This window comes from Carcharodon carcharias, chromosome 25, assembly GCF_017639515.1.
Source record: "Carcharodon carcharias isolate sCarCar2 chromosome 25, sCarCar2.pri, whole genome shotgun sequence".
NCBI lineage: Eukaryota > Metazoa > Chordata > Chondrichthyes > Lamniformes > Lamnidae > Carcharodon > Carcharodon carcharias.
The window spans coordinates 37,548,258-37,564,170 of NC_054491.1; the positions used below are offsets into that span (position 1 = coordinate 37,548,258).

A 15,913-nucleotide genomic window follows, 5' to 3' on the forward strand; every position below is an offset into this window, starting at 1 on the left:
GACCCACATTACTGAGGATATATTACCAGACTATCTGCTCAGAAAATCACTTCTGGATATAGTAGCGGAGGCAAAATTTTCAGAATCATTCCAGAAATTGTTGGACATTCTAGCAGTTGTTAGGGGTGGGAGGCAACTGAAGATTTCTCTCTTTCTGGGTGAATGACTTCGAATGGATCCAAGTGAGCTGTCAAATCTGTTGTCAAAAGTCCATACTCCAAGAGATTAAAAGGAATGGAGTAATTCCTAACATGTTGTACGCAATGGAACTCCTTGGGGACCAAGCAGCAGCTGATACTCACCAACTGATCCACAGCCTCATTCCCAACTAATGCTTCACCAACAAAAAGCACCAGATCCGGCACATTAATGGCGATGAGTTTGGCAAGAGCAGTCATTAACGGGGTGTTGTCCTGCATTCGGCCTGCAGTGTCCACCAGAACCACATCAAAGCCTTGATTTCGAGCTGTGGAAGAAATGTGCATTTTAAACTTTATATTCAGGGCTGGGTACTGGAGGTTTAAACCAAATCAAGTACAAGAGGTCTCAACCCAACTCCAAACAAATAGGGTTCAAACATGACAGCCAGTTCAAGCAGACTGAAGCAAAGGGTGTTTTTTTTTCAAATTTCAAAAGGCAAATCCATATTGTGGGAACTACCCTAAATACCATCCTTCAGTTAGCCAATTCCTACTTATTCCAGTGAAGGAAACAATACAAGCAGCCAATTGTTGCATCAGCTCTGCACTGGCACAGTTCAAACACTGAGCACAAATCTGATTCTGCAGCTGTGCTGTGCCAGTGTTTGGATTGTACTGCCCAGAGCTTGGGAAAACTTAATCAGTTTTAACAAAACGTGGCCTTCAAATCAATGTTGTTTTTATTCAGACATGGGATGCAAGCGTCACTGGTAAGGATTTCCAACTCTAACTGTCCTTGGGGAGGTGGTGAGCTGCCTTCTAGAATTGCTGCAGTCCATGTGCTGTTTGGAAGGGAGTTCCAGGATTTTGACCCAGCAACAGTGAAGGAACAATGATATAGTTCCAAGTCAGGATGATGTGTGGCCTGGAGGGGAAACTTGCAAGTGGTGTTCTCAATTTGTCTGCTGCCCTCGTTCTTCTAGGTGGTAGTGGTCACGCTTTTGGAAGATGCTGTTGAATGAGCCTTGGTAAGTTGCTGCAATGCATCTTGTAGATGGTACACACTGCTGTCACTATGTGCTGGTGGTGGAGGAAGTGAATGTTTAAGGCAGTAGGTGGAGTGCTGATCAAATAGGCTGCTTTGTCTTGGATGGTGTCAAGTTTAGAGTGTGTTGTTGGAACTGCGATCATCAAGGCGAGTAGAGAGTATTCCATCACACTCCTGACTGGTGCCTTATCAATGGTGCACCTGTTGTAGTGAGGACTGATTCCTGGGAGCCCAGGTTTCAGGCCCTTTGCTAGGTATTAACAGTGCTCAGATGACATAGCTATATGCTGCAGGTGTCTTTGGTGAAATGGGTATTAATCACAGATTAATTCATAGATCAGATGCATAACTGACCCCCTCAATTCTACAAAGATTCCCATTTTTCTCTCCAAATATACTGAAAAAAATTCCCTCATTCTATCAAATGGGATTTACTACTTTTGCAGAAACTACAAAAATGGCTTCCAAGAGTCTGAAAACTTCTATAAAGTGACCACAATCCCAGTCTTGCTTCAAAGTATACGCATGCAAGTTCTATACTATCAATCTCAAGGGCCAGAGTGTAAATCAGTAAATCACAAGAAAATAGGAACATTTAGGAGCACAAGAAAAAAAAACTGAGCACATCACATGCCCTAGAAACATCTCAAAGTGCCTCAGACAAAGAAGTACCTTTAAGGACCAAACATAGTGAAGTTTACAAAATTTACCAAATGCGATGGCTTCCATTGCAATGCCAGCAGCATCCTTCCCATATCCCCGTTCAAAGAGCTGGACCATACTCTGGCCGCTGTGCTCCTCAGGTGGGTGCAAGGTGTTCAGGCGGCGAGTGTGGGTCCGGAGCTGCTCTACAGCTCCAGCTCGGAAAGTGTCACAAGCAGCAATGAGAACCCGAAAACCATTCTCCATGAGCCAGTAAGTTATCTGCAGGAAGCAAAGAGCAGAGTTAAATTTTCTGTTAATTTCGATCAGGCTTGTCCAACCTTTGTTTGGGGGTCGGGGGTCGGTGTGTCAGGTTTCCAATTTTTTCTCACTCAAGGTACCAATCAGCAAATTTTGGAAAGATAAGGTTTGGCACAATAAACTATATTTAAAAAAAGTTGAGGCATTGATAAACAATTTGAGCAAAACAACAATAAATTAAGTTAAGAGTAATTAAAAATAATGACCAAAGTGCGAAAGGATCAGCGTGTGACTCACTCCCAGTCTCAGGGTGCTCACTCAGTCACCGTCAACCACAGAGAGAGATAGACAGAAAGGGAGTAAGTCAGACATTCACTCCACATATACACACCTTGCCCTGCCTGGGTCTGCCAAAGCCTTGCCCTGCCTGGGTGCCAGCCCCTACTGTACCTTTGTTCCCTGGGCTCTGACCTCAGCGTGCCTTGGCACCCCAGGGTCCAGCCTTGCTATATCTTCCCTTGGAACCAGCAGCCCTCAGCACACTCAACTATGCTGGTGTTCGCTGCTCCTTCGATCAGAGACTGTTTCTCACCCTCATTTGCTGCTGATTGGAGCAATCCCTTGCAAAATCTTGTAGAGAACTGGAGGATGTTCTTTTTATCACGGCAATTGTCACTCCATGTCCAGCAGAGGCAAATGTGACTCCTGCTCCTCCCTATCTCCTGGACAGGGCCTCTTCCTCGCCCACAACCTTGTCAATAAAGTTTGTCCATTCACAGGTATCTCCCCCCTCTCTATGCCAGGTCTATCCCCCATGAACAGGATCGCTGGCTTTTAGCTGCCCAACTACTCCAACTTAAGAGTTTTTCTCTGCCTGCCTTTCTATCTCTTTGTTCCTCACACCCAGATGATGCCTCACTAATTCTGCCACCTGTACCAGCCCTCCAAAGTGTAATACTGTTTCTCTCCCTACCTATGATTTAGTGTCCTAATGCACAGGGCTACAGAGCCACTGAAACAAATAAAAGCTTCTGTTGGAGAAAAACTCTTTGGGTGGGATTTTCCATGCCCGCCACTGCAACCTTCTGGTCACGCCACAAGCCAATGGACTTCTGGCTGGGGCACCACCTCACCCGCAGCGTGTCCTGCCCATGACGAGGCCGGAAAATCCCAGCCCTCGTATGAGGAGCCTCATTTATGGAAGAAGCTGATTCCTTTCTACATGCACTGGAACTCTTAGGAACTGTAACATTATAATTCTAAATTTGTTGAGCGGAGAGGGAAAGTAACACAAGTCAGCTGTTTAGCAGCAGGTTGTGCAATATGGAGGATTCAGAAAAAGGACATACCCAGAGTCTAGAATTATGCTATCCTACAGGGCTTTCAGTGCTGTTACAATTTGTATTTAGTCAGTGGGCCTTAATGTAGAAAAACATCCTAAGACGCTTCAGAAGTGTAAAGAAAAAAAATGGACATAGCCAGAGAGGAAGAGTGGGTATAAGCTTGGCTTTATGGAGGAGACGACGGGGAGATGGACAGGCAGAGGAATTAAAAACATACAAATGTAAGAAATAGGGGTGGACCATACAGCTCCTCAAACCTGCTCTGCCATTCAATATGATCAGGCCTGATCATTGATTTCAACTCCATATTCCTGTCCACGCCCTATTTCCCTTAATTCCCTGGGACGCCAAAAAATGTCTACCTCTGCCTTAAATATATTAAACGATGGAGCATCCAAAACCCTCTGGGGTAGAGAATTCCAAAGATTTACAACCCTGGAGTGAAGAAATTTCTCATCTCAGTCCTAAGTGATCGTCCCCTTATCCTGAGACCATGCCTGTGTTCTAGATTCCTCAGCCAGGGGAAACAACCCAGCAGTATGTCAACCCTTTCAGAATCTCCTATGTATCAATGAGATCACCTCTCATTCCTCAAAACTCCGGAGAGTATGGCCCAACGTCAGCCTCACACCAAAGGACAATCCTCATCCCAGGAACCAACCAAGTGAATATATGCTACAATGTCCCCACTGCAGGTAAAGCCTTCCTTAAATAGGAGACCAAAACTGCACACAGTATTGCAGGAGACATCTCAGCAAAGTCCTGTACAATTTTGGCAAGACTTCTTCATTCCAGTTCGCTTGCAATAAAGCCAACGTGCTATTTGCCTTAATTGCTTGTTGCACCTAAATGCTTATTTTCACTGTTCCTTGTACAAGTACACCCAAGTCTCTTTGAAAATCAAGAGTTACAAGTTTTCATGCCTTTAAAAAAAAGTATTCTGTTTTTCTATTCTTGCGACCTCACACTTCCCCACATTATATTTCATCTCCCATCTTAACCATTCACTTAACCTGTAACTCTTTGCAGCCTCTTTGTGGCCAACTCACAATCCCACATAGCTTGGTATTGTCAACGAATTTAGATACATTACTCATGGTCTCTTTGTCATTAATATAGATTATAAACAGCTTAAGTTAAGCAGGAAATTCCAGGAGGGGCTGATCAGATGGAAACTGTAGGACTGGAGGAGGACACAATTAAATGCAGGAATAAGGCCATGAAGAGATTTAAAAACAAGTGTGAGAATTCTAAATTGGAGGCATGGGGTGACCAGGAGGGAGACCTAAAGCCATTGTAGGTCAGCGAGAATAGGAGTGATGTGTGAACAGGATAAAGATACAGGTATGCTCTAAAGCTTACAAAGGGTGGGAGACTGGGCAGGGGACTCTGGAGTCGAAAGGTGATAAAAAAAATAACCAAAGGAAGGTTTCAGCATCAGTTGGACTGAAGCAGGGCCAGAGACAGTTAAATGTTAGAGGTGAAAGCATCTTGTCTTTGGAAACAGCTCAGGGCTGAACAGTTGAGTTCAGCTAGAAAGGAGAAAGATGCCAATCCCCAAAGCCAGAGGCAAACACAAGGCATTGGCTGCCATTTGAGCTTGGAAAATGAAATGGCATAAGAGTCAGGGAAGGGGGTGGTGGGGAAATGAAGAAACCCACTTGGTTGTCATTTCTCTTATATTTGTTATTCTTCCAACTTTACCATCGTGTACAATTGGCATGTCACAACAATAAGTTTCACTGATGCCTGACCTTGGCGAGGTTGGTAGATTTTCCAACTCCGTTCACGCCGCAGAAAGTAACGATGAAGGGACGCCTTTGTTTTTGAGCTTCGATGATATCGCGCAAGATATCGACGCGCCTCTTTGGCTGCAGGATCTGGACGAGGGAATCCTGCAAAGCCTGCTTCACTGTTGAGGTCACCGCTGTCAAAGCGCAGAGAAAGGTATGCTTGGTTAGCAAGGGTGGGGGTGGAAAATTAAGAAAAAGGATTTTTAAAAAATAAGTTGGTACCTTCATTCCAACACCTCCCCCCTACCATCTTCACTGAAGTTGCTGGGCTACCAGCTGCACTAGCAGCCTGCAGTAACACACCAGGGATGCCAGTCTATTCATGCGAGTCTAAACAATAACTTTGTTGTTAATGAGCTTTCCTATCTTTTGAGTGGGGAAGAGCAAGAACACAGCTGAGCCCCATCCATATTTCACCCAGTGTTTAGACACAAACCAGTTTCAGCAGGAATCATTGCCTGTCTTTCAGGAGCAGAAGCTGGTTAGCTTTCCCCTCCCCATCCCAGAACAAATGGGAAGATCAGCTAATTCTGCAGACGCTATATTTTTAAAACCAGCTGTAGCTTTCCATTGGGATTCATCCTGTTTTTCAAAAATGACACTAGCTGTGGTACTAAATGGTAACGCTACCTCACTGTGCACTATTGTAGTACATAATGCTTGCCATTAAATAAAGTGAGTACACCAAACAGCCAGAAGCTGCCATCTAGAGGCAGACATCACTTCCTGTGCTAAGTTGCAAGGACACCAGAAAGAGGTTCAGAAACAGAACAAACATGGTACAATTTCGGGAATTAAAATCACAGCTTATAAAAGGAGGTGCAGATTTATGGAAATCAATTTATTGGTTTATGCTGTACTCAAGTCTTAACATTTTTAATAACTAAAGATTACAAGATTTGCTCTACTGCTGCAGCTGTTCAGTTTCCATCATTTTATCCTTGCAGTTATCTAAAAAAAAAAATGCAGGAATTGTGTCCCTGATGATGACTGAGACTGGCTATGATTACATGAACATCACTAAGCTTGCTCTCAGGATTTCTGCTATGGTGCTTGCAAAACTTGTATAGTGATGAAGGTGAGGCAAAGGATGCCATTCGTAAATGCAACAATCTCCATTAGAAAAGTGCTCCTTAGAATGACAATGAAGTTCACGACAGGCAATGGACCTCAAGGAACTCATACATTGTTAAATTTAAATCAGGTTAACTGCAATATCCTTTACTACAGAACAATTTTGGAAGGCCAGAGGGCACAACAGAATGCTATCAATGTAATCTAAATAAAATTCTTCAAGATATTTAATTGGATAAATATTGGAAACATGGTTCTAAAGAATCACTCCTACACCACAACAACATTCAAAGTATGATCAAACTTTCTATACTTGGGGAGCTGAAAGTAATGAATTGGTAAAAGTTAACATTACCTACTGGAAGTGCTTAGTGAAAGATGTGAGCTGAACTCTGCCTCAAATCTAAAGGTTAATCCTGTGAGGTGCTATGTTAAACATAGGTCATGTCACAGGTGACATCTGGACAGACTCCAGGTCACAACATAAATCCAACTTACTGCTGAAGGTTCCCATGACTTTGCCCTCTAGCTTTTTGGCCACTGATTCACACAGCTGGACTGTGATGTCCGCAGCAACATTTTTAGCTGCAGGTAGATAAAGAGAAAGCATGAGTCAAGGATAGTGCCCTAGGCCAATCAGATTAGTTGTGATATATAAGTAAATTGTATTGCAATATGTAAAGTCATAGTTTAGTATTTCTGAGGAAATCTCCACAACCTACCAATCAAGTGATCTTTCATCTTGTCAAGGATAGGTTCCATATCCTGGGGCGTAAGGCTTTTAGATCCAACCAAGCCCTTCAGCATTCCAAACATGCCACCGAATCCACGTTTCTTTACACTGAAGGTGGAACATTGCTTTTTAATTGTTTCATGTAAAAACTATTACAAGTATTCCATTTTAACAATTATGAATAGTCTCTCCACATTGCTTAAACTTTCATCGAATCTGAAGATCGATCTGGTTCATATATACCTGGTGTTAGAAGTTTCTTGAATTACTTCCTCTTCTTCATCTTCCTCTTCACAGCTCTCATAATCCACAGTTTTCAAATCTCCTGCCATTGATCCAGGATAAAAATTCTGAAACAATAATCATTGTATCAGGAGAAGCAATTAGTGAATAAGCTTTTTCCTCTTTAAAACCAACTGATTTTCATAGACAAAGTAAAACATTGTCTCTCTCTTCCTGGAGCTTTGTACTCATCTCACACTTTGTCTTTCTCTGTATGCCTCTCACAAACTGTCATTTGTTTTGCTCTGTATAATCTCATCTGACTCTCCCTCAACTTTCTCTGTAAATCATAATATGGAAATCTACAGAACCAGAAAAGAAACATTTGTATTATACTTACCTTGTCACAGAATGCACTCAATACTCTATGCACCATAAATTATTTTGAAGTGCACTGTATTATCACACATGAAAAAAGAGAGCTATTTTGCACCCAGCAAGTTCCCACAAACATAATGATGAACAACCCAGTAATTCACTTTTGATGGAGTTGGTTAGGCGGGGGTGGGGGGACGTTGGGCAGTACACCACAGAAACTTCTTACTTTTCTCCGAATCGTGCAACTGCTTCCTTATCACCTAAGCAGTCAGACATGCCTCAATTTAACATCTCATTCAAAGACAGATCACTGCAGTCTATCTGGATGAAAAACAACATACATTAATCTCTCAAAAAACCTTAATTTTACAAATCAGCCCAGTTCCCTGGTATCCTTTATAGAACTATTCCCCAGTACTTTGTCCCAGGTAGTTTGTTTCATACATTAATCTTCTGCTTTTATATATCTCTCTATGATATAATTCTTTACTGAACTATTCATTTAATAACTCCTACTTTTCTTAAATGCCTAAGGCATGCAGAAGAGACCAGTGAGCATGCAGTGACTTCCCAAACTAATTGCATGGGGAGAGGGGAAAGGGAGGGAAGAGTTACACCTGGATAGCTTTGTGGCTGGTTATAGGAGAAATGGTAAAGATTTGAAAGATGATCATGCTCCTACCATCTTATTTCCATATGTCAGGTCATACTGGAAGTAATGAATAAAGATACAAAAATACAGACTGGAAGCCCTACCCAAAGACCCTCAAGAATAAATAAATTGCACAAACACAGCTATAAACTGAAGGCAAGATGACACACAGTTCCCCCAACCTAAATAGAGCATGTAGAACATATGGCACAAAATTGCCAACTGGCCGGTTCATACTGATGCTTATGCTCCACACAAGCCCCCTCCCATCTAATCCCATCAATATAACCTTTTTTGTTTTTTCCCTCGTGTTTATCCAGCTTCCATTTAAATGCGTCTATGCTATTTATCTTATCTCTGTGGTAGCAAGTCCACATTCTAATCACTGGGTGAAATCTCTTCCGAATTCCCTAATGAATTCAACAGGGAATTGTTATATTTATGGCCCCTAATTCTAGTCTCATCCACAATGTAAGCAACATTTCTATGTCTACTATATCAAACCCTTCCATATCTATTACACTGTCTTTCAGCCTTCACCTTCCTACTGGGAAAAAAAATCACAACATGTTCAATCATTCCTGATAGGCCTGCTCCTAATCTGTATGTTCATATATATAATCTCTTGGCTTGGTATCATCTTGTAAATCATTTTTGTATCTTGTCCAATGCCTCTATATCCTTCTATAATATAGAGGCAAGAACTATGTGCATATGCCAAGCAAAATTCCATACAAACTTAACATAACTTCTGTTTTTCAGTTCTATCCTTCTAGAACTGATCCCCAGTGCTTTTGTTTAATAGCCTAATTAACCCACATTACTTTTAACGATTTGTGTATCTGCACCCTGGATAAATTTGTTCATCTACCTCATTTAGATTCTTATTTTCTAGTGAGCAGGGCCTCATTTTTCCTACAAAAATGTACCACTTTATACTTAACAAAAACAGAAGTACCTGAAAAAACTCAGCAGGTCTGACAGCATCGGCGGAGAAGAAAAGAGTTGACGATTCGAATCCTCATGACCCTTCAACAGAACCCTTCGTTTTTACCACTTTATACTTATCTATGTTGAAATTCCTTTGCCAATGATACACCCATTCTACAAGTTTATTGATGTCCTCTTATATATTTTGGCACATTCATCCTTTCTATTTATTCAATGAACTGCATGACACCAGGAAGTTCTGAGGAACAAAGGGATCTTGGCACGTGTGTGTCCATAGATGTATGAAGGTGGAGGGGCATGTCAATGGGGTGGTAAAAAAAAGGCATATGGGACACTTGCCTTTATCAATCAAGGCATAGATTACAAAAGTAAGGAGGTCATGCTGGAGTTGTATAGAAACTTGGCGAGGCCATAGCTGGAGTACTGTGTGCAGTTCTGGTCGCCACATTATAGGAAGGATGTGACTGCACTAGAGGGGGTGCAGAAGAGATTCACCAGGATGTTGCCTGGGATGAAACATTTAAGTTATGAAGAGAGGTTGGATAGACTTGGGTTGTTCTCATTGGAACAGAGAAGACTGAGAGGTGACCTGATTGAGGTCTACGAGATTATGAGGGGCATGGACAGGGTGGATAGGGAGCAGCTGTTCCGCTTAGTTGAAGGGTCAATCACAAGGGGACATAAGCTCAAGGTGAGGGGCAGGAGGTTTTTGGGGGGCGGTGGGGGGGGGGGGGGGGAATATGTGAGGAAAAATCTTTTTACCCAGAGGGTGGTGACAGTTTGGAATGCACTGCCTGAGAGGGTGGTGGAAGTGGCTTGCTGGGTGAGCACTTGGCATGTCTTAACATTCAAGGCTATGGGCCAAGTGCTGGTAAATGGGATTAGGTAGGTAGGTCAGGTGTTTCTCGTGTTGGTGCAGACTCGATGGGCCGAAGGGCCTCTTCTGCACTGTATGATTCTGTGATTCTATTAACTACATCCCTAATATGGTGTCATCTGCAAATTTTAAAACTGTGCTTGGAGTCCAAATCATTCTTGTAAATCACGAACAGTGGTACCAGTACCAACCCCTTATCCTTGCAACGTTTGTCTCTTGACATCAGATGCCTCCTGCTCTTCCTCACATTTTGCCACAAAATCTGGTTATTAACATCTTGTATTTTGTCCCAGTTTTCATTACTATTGAATGTTATCCTACCAATTTGGTGCTATCCACAAAGTTTGAAAATTGAGCATCTGTTTTTATTTGAGATTGAGAAGGACTCGCTCATGGAAATAGCAAAACAAGGCTGAAGTATCACCCTGATTTGGTGGGATAATGATCAGTGTTGAAAGGTTGGTGCTGTACATAAAGAGCAAGCATACCATATCTGTAATGGTGTCATCTCCATTGCTGAAGGTGCTGGATTGACCGTTGACCAGTTTCTTGCTGTAGTCAAGCTCTTTGGCGCTAGCTTTGTTAGAATCTGGAGGCCAAATACGACGGGTTTTCTGTTTAATTGGCTTAGGGGATTTGCTGCTGCAATTCAGGAGGACAGACACATTACTGTAGTCAATCTCTGCTCTATCGTCCGCTGAAATTACAGAGAAACTGAACCACTAAAAGGCATAAATTAAATTAAAAAGTGGTGGCGTAGCGTGGTGACAGTCTAATGCACGGTATCAAAGTAATTTGAGTTTGTAGAGTAATTTGTTAGGTTAATTACCAGAAAATCATGAACACTATAAATCCATTAGATGTGCGAAAATAATACACAAGTCACTGATCTGCACTAAGGCTCAACAAAGTGATGTAAAATGTATTACATGTATAAGTAAGGGCTGTTTTATAATACAGGCATTTCAACAAAGTTTAGTGGAGAAAATCTAAGCTGTACTTGTAACAAGCCAAGGGGAGTTGCAGCCTCTTCTCAAATTGGCAAGAAAAACAGGCTTTACCATTAGCCCTACATAGGTAAATCCACTATTAGGTAAATCCAGTGAACTACCAGCTAGCTGACCTGATAATGCTCTTGTTCTCTCAGAAATAAAGTGTCTTCTCACCTTTCTTTCTTCTCTTTCCCCAGTCTTTTACGAAAAAATTCCTCCCTATTCCTTTGGATGATTTCTTCCTGAGTCAAACCATTTTGGTTGGTGTCTCCTGCAGCCACGGTAACAGAAGCCTTTAACGGAACTTCAGTTTTCTTTTCTGCTGCAAGTGCCTCGGGTACAGGTGCTGGAAATGAGAAAGAAAAAGGAGAGAGGAGAGAAAATGAGTGACAACATAGAAAAAAAAATCGTAGGCATTTGTAAAATAAACCCTCAGAACAGCTCCTCTACCTTTAAGAATCTTAGAATATTATAAAATAGATGGAAGCCATTCACCATCAAGTTTGTGATACCTTTGCCACAAGAGCGAAAAAGAGAGTATCACTGAAGTAGGACAGCTAAAACAACACATCACCAGTATAAGTTTTATTCCCAGGGCTAGGTTAGTCAACTTCAGCACGCATACTAGAAAGGGGAACAAATCAAAAATCCTTAAGCTTTCTCCAGCTGATCACTATTCAATGAGCACCAAAAAGTACATGTGTCAGGATTGTAGGCAAAGAGAATTGGAGCTGCTTGCGTCTCTATGTTCAACTGCTCACCAACATCAATTGACACTGAACCGTCTAGAATCAGAAATAAGCAATAGCTGCTTGGATAAGGCTGTGCCCAGGATATCATACCAAAAGAATCAGCAGCTACAGGAGGGAATAGGATTAGGGACATTATATTACTCAGTGTTCTTGGACACCTCTCGTCAAAACAAATTCCAGGGATTGATCCATCACTGGATTCTTCTCACAAATAGCAGCATCTATAAAGAAAAGAATGCCTACCAGTTCATAATTGGTTTGTAACTCAAGAAGCCTAAACCCAAATAAAGCTAAAAAATGGGGTTAGACGCCTTCAATTTCTCCAAAGTAGAGCAGTTTTAACTTTTGCCTTGGATTATTTGGTTTTTTTTTAAACAAATACTGATCTTAAACTTATTTACAACACAGGACTGATTTTTTGCCTGCCATGTCTCAGTAGTAACACTCACCTGTGTCAGAAGCTGTGGAAACTTGAGCACAAAAATCTAGGTGGATACTCCAGTGAAGGACTGAGGGAGCCCTGCACTGCTGGAAGTGCCATCTTCTAGATGAGATGTTAAAACGAGACCGTTTTCCCCCTCCAGTGCACAATAAAGATCCCATGGCATTATCTGAACAGTAGGAGATCTCCCTGGTGTCCTAACCAATATTTATATCTCAATCAACATTACTGACATTCAGATTATCTGGTTGTTATGACGCTTCCTTTTGACAGAGATTGTTGTGCGTAAATTGGCTGGTGTGCATCTTAAATTACAATCATGACTACACCCAAAAGAAAATCATTGGCTGTAAAGGACTTTGGGGTGTCCGGAGGTCATGAAATTGCAACATAAATCTTTTTATTTTGGTGTGCTGCTAAGATAGCCTCCACCTTGCATTTTGGAAACAACTGGCATGCTGCCCACAATTCCTCCATATTTATTGCACTAAGACTGGGAATGTCGCCACTGGTCTCTCGATCAGAAAGTGTCTCCACTATACAGGAATCAGCAAAGCTGAAAGTTACTTTCTTTTGGAAGGGGGGAAAACAAGTCTGTACTTTCCCACTGCCACAGGAACAGAAGGCCGCTTAAATGCTTTGCATCTGGAAACATCAAACCAGTTGCACAGACACCATGCCCTCTTTAGTCAGAGGGAGAGCCATGCTCAGAGGACTTCCAGATACAAACCTTGGGACCTAGTAATCATGTGACACACCACAATTCAATATTAGGTTGCTAAATTAGAGAGTGTATTGCTTAAGTGTTACAAATATCTGCACACAAACAGGGGTCTTTTCGTCGCCTCTTTGTACCATGCTGATGGCAGGCAATTTGAGAATACTCAACTGCACAGAACTCCCCTCTCATGTGAGATGAGCAGCAGCAATGGCTCCAGTCATTAAGGTAGAACTTCATATTCATGTTGCAGCAGGCGGAACTAAAATATCTGCTCCAGCCAGCAACTTCAAAGTATAACCACTTACATAAGGAGAGTCACAGTAAAGATCATTCTCAAATAATTAGATTTGTGCTTCCACAAAAAAAAAGGTATTCCTCCCATTATCAGTGTTCTGGCGATTTGCTACCTTCTTTTACCAAGCACCCTTTTGAGCATAGCTGTTTCTTTCTCTATAGCACATTACATTATGTGAGCCACTTCAAATCAACTCAATTTCACTTTATTGTCCATTCATAACTATATTTTGGGCACATTGTTCGTTTGTTAAAAATTCATATAAATGAATAATAAAAAAAGAAAACTACCCCATCACTGAGGTCCAACTAAAATTAAAGTGTATTTAAAAAACTATGCAATGCATTGAAATAATCAGCGAGTTCCATCATGAGTGCATATCCTTATCCATTCAAACTCATGTTAAAAGTTCTTAGAGAGTGACATAAACAGATTGTAAAACTGTTTTGTCCTGCATCTGAGGAACTGTAACCTTTTCCTCTGGACATATCCAACTGTAATACTGAAACAAGGGGCGATTCTCATTGTTCATGACTTGTCAAAATTCTTTGAGAGCAGGTTTTGGCAAGAGAGAGAAGCTCATCAAATACACTTCCTTTCTGGTTAAATAATCTCAGTTCCCTTAAAGAGTCTACTTTCCTAAGACCATGGAGCAACAGCCAAGAAGACTAACACTCTGCCAATGCACAATTGCTTACCATCCTTCTTGTTTTTCTTGTTCTCCTTCCCCTTCTCTCCACGGATTTCTATCATAGATTTCACAGTTTTCTTTGATTTATCAGATTGTTCAAATGTTTTCATGACAGAAGGTGCTTTTCCTTTGGTGCGTTCCTCAGCAGCCCTAAAGGTCACCAACAAATTTAAATGGATTAGGAACAGAATTATCCAAACACAACTAGGCAAAAAACAGCTTTTCTTTAAAGAAAAGCAAAGGTAATGTTGGCATGAGATTTCTAGTTTCAAGGGACTGAATATTCTCTATACTGTGGTAAACATTTATTTTATTTTGATTCCCTGCACAAAAGGTGATTCTGGTAGCTCTTTGGGACCTAGCTTTGTGTACATTCTTAATGAAGAGTCTAGGCAGTGGAATGCAACCATTATACTGTAGGGGGAAATCACACCCAAGTACACTCCTCTGCTGGTCTATGATCTGTATATCTATTTTCTAGCAGTGGGTGCTGGAGAGGGATCAGAAGTGGGAGCCTAGTCTGATACCTCTCAAGCTAGCTAAAGGTGCTGAGGTCAACTACATATCCTACTACCATACCTTTTTTTTGTTTTTCCTCAAATATCTTTGTCAGCCCGTGACAGCAATTAGCACAATATGACAAGATATGCTTGAGGAGACACAAAAAGACCCCACAGCCTCAAAAATGCATTCTAGGGAATGAGATGGATCAAGTGGATCAAGAAGTGTCAGTTGGGGAACAGCGATATAGTTAAACAGTGTTTAGGTTAGCTATGGAAAAGTACAAGGAGCAATCTAGAGTAAAATAGATTAACTGTGGGAGGGTCAACTTTAACAGGGTGAGAACAGATCTGGCCCAGATAAATTGGAATCAAAGATGGCAAACAAAATTGTAATGAAACATGGCCTTTAAAGAGATGGCTCAGGTTCAGTCAATGTTCATTCCCATAAGGGGAAGTGATAGGACAAACAAAGCAAGAGCTCCCTGGATGACGAAAAAGATAGAGATGAGGCAGAAAAAACACATGTATGACAGATGTCAGATTGATAACACAATTGAGAACCAGGTGGAATATCGAAAGTTCAGAAGGGAGGTGAAAAAATAAATAAGATAAACAAAGAGTACAAGAAGACGCTGACAGCTAATATAAAGGGAAACCCCCAGAGTCTTCTATAGGCATATAAGTAGTAATAAAAGGTGGTAAAAGGAGCAACAGGGACAATTAGGGAATTTACACAAGGAGGCAGAGGGCATGGCTGAGGTACCAAATTAGTACTTTGCAACTATCTTTACCAAGGAAGTGGATGCCACCCAAGTCATAACAAAAGAGGAAGTAGTTGAGACACTGGACGGGCTAAAAATTGATAAGCTGGCTGCACTTAAAGTTGATGAAGTACCAGGACTGGATGAGATGCTTCCAAGAGTACTGAGGAAAGAATGGGTGGAAATTACAGAGGCACTGGCCATAAATCTTCTAATCCTCCTTGGATAGGGGAAAGTATTGGAGAACTGGAGAATTGTAAGTCTGCTCCTTTAAAAAAAAGCATAAGGATAAGCCTAGCGACTCCATTTATACTCCGAGGTGAGAAAGCTTTTAGAAACAATGTGGGACAAAATTAACAGTCGCTTGGATAAATGTGGATTAATCTAGGAGAGCCAGCATGGACCTTACGCTTTTTTTTTAAAAAAAGGAGCAGACTTACAATTCTCCAGTTCTCTAATACTATCCCATATCCAAGGAGGATTAGAAAATTTATGGCCAGTGCCTCTGTGGATTAATCTAGGAAAGCCAGCATGGACGTGTTAAGGGCAAATCAATTTAACTAACTTGATTTATTTTTAATGAGGTAAAAGAAAGGGTTGATGAGGGTAATGTAGTTGATACAGTGCACATCACAAAAAGTG

At 41.4% G+C, this 15,913-nt stretch overlaps 1 protein-coding gene across 2 annotated transcripts in view; it reads right to left on the reverse strand.

The window, feature by feature from the left end:
* The window catches only part of srpra (SRP receptor subunit alpha), a 47,771-nt gene that overhangs the window by 5,885 nt on the left and 25,973 nt on the right, over positions 1-15,913 (reverse strand). Inside the window, exons 4-12 of one of the 2 annotated variants that reach the window (XM_041174386.1) lie at positions 14,015-14,157; positions 11,281-11,452; positions 10,603-10,753; positions 7,278-7,384; positions 7,024-7,142; positions 6,800-6,886; positions 5,189-5,361; positions 1,899-2,112; positions 303-466 (exon numbers count right to left, since the gene is read on the reverse strand). In XM_041174386.1, the coding sequence (XP_041030320.1) occupies positions 303-466; positions 1,899-2,112; positions 5,189-5,361; positions 6,800-6,886; positions 7,024-7,142; positions 7,278-7,384; positions 10,603-10,753; positions 11,281-11,452; positions 14,015-14,157 (1,330 nt within the window). Of the gene's footprint in view, positions 1-302; positions 467-1,898; positions 2,113-5,188; positions 5,362-6,799; positions 6,887-7,023; positions 7,143-7,277; positions 7,385-10,602; positions 10,757-11,280; positions 11,453-14,014; positions 14,158-15,913 lie in introns of both variants that reach the window. The other variant, XM_041174385.1, reaches the window with a different exon arrangement.